At 50.3% G+C, this 3,540-nt stretch overlaps 1 protein-coding gene across 1 annotated transcript in view; it reads left to right on the forward strand.

Moving 5' to 3' along the window:
• The window catches only part of LOC107108285 (E1A-binding protein p400-like), a gene marked incomplete at its 3' end in the record, with an annotated part of 27,999 nt that extends 24,645 nt beyond the window's left edge, over positions 1-3,354 (forward strand). The window contains exons 11-12 of the mRNA XM_015408704.1: positions 710-799; positions 3,247-3,354. Coding sequence (XP_015264190.1) covers positions 710-799; positions 3,247-3,354 — 198 coding nt within the window. The remainder of the gene's footprint in view (positions 1-709; positions 800-3,246) is intronic.
• Between the last annotated feature and the right edge of the window lie 186 nt (positions 3,355-3,540).

The following is a 3,540-nucleotide window of genomic DNA, read 5'->3' on the forward strand; positions in this document are numbered from 1 at the left end:
TGACACCTGATGCTCAGCATCGCCTTCTCGGGCTGGCACTGGTTCTCTGGGGTCTCAAACAGTAAAACGTCTTTCCCAGTACCTGCTCCCTATGACTAAAGAGGCCAGGGATTGAACCTGGGTCCCTTTGCATGCAATGTGTCTGCTCTGCCGACAAGCCATTACCCTTTTCTTCGCAAACATGGTTCATGTGACGCTGCCTTACCAAGTCCAGTCGTTGCTCCATCCTGCTAAGTATTACCTGCTCTGATTGGCAGTAACTGTCCTGTGTCTCAGGTGGAGACAGCTTTTCCCCGACCCCCGTTTCCTGAGACCTTTTATCTGCAGATGTTGGAAATGGAAACTAGACCTGCAGAGAAGGTGCTTTGATACTGTGTCACGGTCCCTCCCTTCTGTGTCTCCATTTTGGAGGGGGAAGCCAAACAGACAGTATAATATCTCTTTCTAATGTTCAGTCCAGGTTTAACCCATTCTAAATATATGACAGTCCTACTGATGTTAGCGGAACTTGAGCAATGATCAAAGAGGGCTTTGCTTCCCGCACACAATGCAAAATGGCCAAGTGAGCTTATGTTCTACAGTTTGCTTTATATTCTTGTTTTGTGGGCCCACTCTAGTGGATACCGAACTGTCAAATCAGATAGTCTGCCTGGGACATGCTGTCTCCTACCCTTGATCCAACCGCTGAATGTGTGTCTTTGTGTTCTAGTTGAAGATGAAGAAGAGACCATTGAAGAGCAAGAAATGAAAGAAGGGAATGTAAACCATCAAATTGAGCTGTCCAATTTGGCCAAGGAAGGTGGGTACACACAAACGTCTAGACATGTCCGTCTGTGGTTTGGAGGGGCCGTGGCTCAGTGGTAGAACATCCACTTGGCATGCAGAAGGTCCCAGGTTCAATCCCGAGTGCCTCCAGCTAAAAGCACCGGGCAGTAGGTGATGTGAGCAGGGGTCGTTTCGTAGAAAAAGAGCTAAGGGAACTCATTAGCATAACTCATTAGCATATGCCACACCCCCTGACATCAGGGGCCCGGCGGTGGACCTGCAAGGCCGGCGGGAGTGCGAGGAAGCCCCACCAAGGCCCTCCCTGGCCCCAGGCAGGCAGGGGTGGGGAGAGGCAGGGAGGAAGCAACTTACCCTCCCTCTTCTCAGGGGGCGGGGCTTCGTCATGTGCCCCGCCCCCTCGTACCTCACCTGGGGGAACTGCGATCCCCTGCGATCCCCCCCGAAATGACCTCTGGATGTGAGAGACCTCTGCCAGAGACCCTGGAGAACCTCTGCCAGTCTGAGTAGACAGTACTGACTTTGATGGACCAAGGGTCTGATTCGATATAAGGCAGCTCCATGTGTTTAAACGTGAAAGGATGTGATGGTTATTGTGGGCTTCTGGATCCTCCAGCCTTTCTTTAAGCTTGTCTCTGTCAGACTCCTGCAGTAATCCGTTCCCAACAACTTTCTTGCCAAGAAGTAAAGTTTATTGAAACATTGAAGCATGGAGATTGCCTTTACACATCTCGTGTCGGAACTGCAATAAGTGTGTGAAGCAGGCAGATATACATAATTCAAGAGGGTCCCCCGATGGCCTGGAGCCAATCACGGAACAGGTAGTAGCCCGCCAAAGCTAATGGCTCCAGTTTCCCTGGAGAAAGCTGGTGCTAGACACCAAGGCCAGACACTCGGGTTACAGAGAGAAAGAAACACTGAAGGCCCAGAGAAAGACCTGAAATTCCAGAGGCAGTGAGATCTCAGGCAGGGCCTTGCCCTTGCTGCCTCAGGTTCAGTGCTGCTTTTGAAAAGTGTTTGCCTTGGAATAGAAGGGAGAGGCGGTGGTAGAGAAGGGCTGGCCCAGGAGGACACCAGGTTCCTTGCGGCATCCAAGTGGTTGAGAGTAATAATTGTGTGCCATCAAGTCGTAGCCAATGCACGGCAACCCCTCATGGGGCTTTGAAGGCGAGAGTTGAACAGAGATGATTTGCCCTTGTCTGCCTCTGCATAGCAACCCTAGTCTCCTGTGGTGGTCTCTCATCCCGATACCGACTGTTGCTGACTCTCCTTAGCTTCCAGGCTTTGAAGAGATCTGGCTAGGCTGAGCTATTCAGGCTGCTAGTGCTAGTGGAGCTGCGGTGGCTCAAGTGGTTAAGATGCTGAACTGCAGGCTGTGGAAGGTCAGTAGTTCAGCAGCTCGAGACCCGAGTTGCCGCATGACGGAGTGAGCTCCCGTCTCTAGCAGCTCCTGCCAACCTAGCATTTCGAAAGCAAGACATTGCAAGTAGATAAATAGGTACCGCTTCGGTGGGAAGGTAACAGTGTTCCGTGCGCCTTGGTGTTTAGTCATGCCGGCCACATGACCACGGAAACGTCTTCGGACAGCGCTGGCTCTTCGGCTTTGAAACGGAGATGAGCACCGCAACCCTAGAGTTGGACTTGACTGGCTTTCGAGCAAGGGAACCTTTACCTTTACCTTTACATCCCAATACCGACTGTTGCTGACTCTCCTTAGCTTCCAGGCTTTGAAGAGATCTGGCTAGGCTGAGCTATTCCGGCTGCTAGCAGTTGAGAACAAGGCATCTAGAAAGAGTGGGATTGTGACTCCCTCTCCTCTGGTTGGAAGTCACCAATGGAGTTCTTTCCTTGCCCCATTTAGGCCAGTTTGGCCTGGGATCCTGTAGGTTCCCCCACCCCCTTCTGGATATAGAGCAGAGGTCACTGGGTATGTGTGGGGGGGAGGTTTTTGTGAATCTCCTGCGTTGTGCAGGGGGTTGGACTAGATGACCCAACTCCATGATTCCGTGATTCACCTGGCATGTTTAAAAATATATATTCTGCCCTTCCCAGGAACCCAGGGAATCATACGTAGTTCTTTGTTCTGTTCTCTGAAGAAACTCAGAGAATCATACGTAATTCCTTGTTCTGTCCTCAGAAGAACTTTGTAGTACTGGTGCGGTTGACCAAGACCGGTCCAAGGCGATGCAGTGAGCTTCATAGCAGAGTGGGGATTTGAACTTGGGTCTTCCTTATCTTAGTCCAACGATCTAACCATGTCACCACACTGGCCTTGCCTCTGTAATGTCATGTCCTGCTCTATGGTAAACTTTAAAAAGCCTCATTTCATTTGAGATTTTTATGATGTTGGAATTTGATCATCAAAGCATCCTCGATAGCCATCAAAAGGTCACGTTTCCTCTCACTCTGTTTGGTGTACGGATTGTGCCGCCATCTCATGATTTCCTTTTGTATCACGTGCAGCTGAACTGCCTTTGGATGATTTGGTCAAGATGTATGAAGGCGCCTTTGCTGACAGCTTCCATTGGCCCCAGCCGAAGCGTGACAATGAGGAAGAGACTAGTGAAGAAGGTACCCACCGCCATGGTGTCTTGTGAGGAAGGTCTTTAGAAAGGCACTGACTACTCTGAGAAAGTGCACTCACTCATTGCTCATCTTGCACTTGCCTTCCTGGTTCCCTGTGGCTTTTGTTCATGTTCTTATGTCATTCTTGTCTGGATTCGCTGTCCTGGATTTAGTTTGCAGAATTCGTTAATG

Source organism: Gekko japonicus, unplaced genomic scaffold, assembly GCF_001447785.1.
Source record: "Gekko japonicus isolate JY-2015 unplaced genomic scaffold, Gekko_japonicus_V1.1 scaffold2152, whole genome shotgun sequence".
Classification (NCBI taxonomy): Eukaryota; Metazoa; Chordata; class Lepidosauria; order Squamata; family Gekkonidae; genus Gekko; species Gekko japonicus.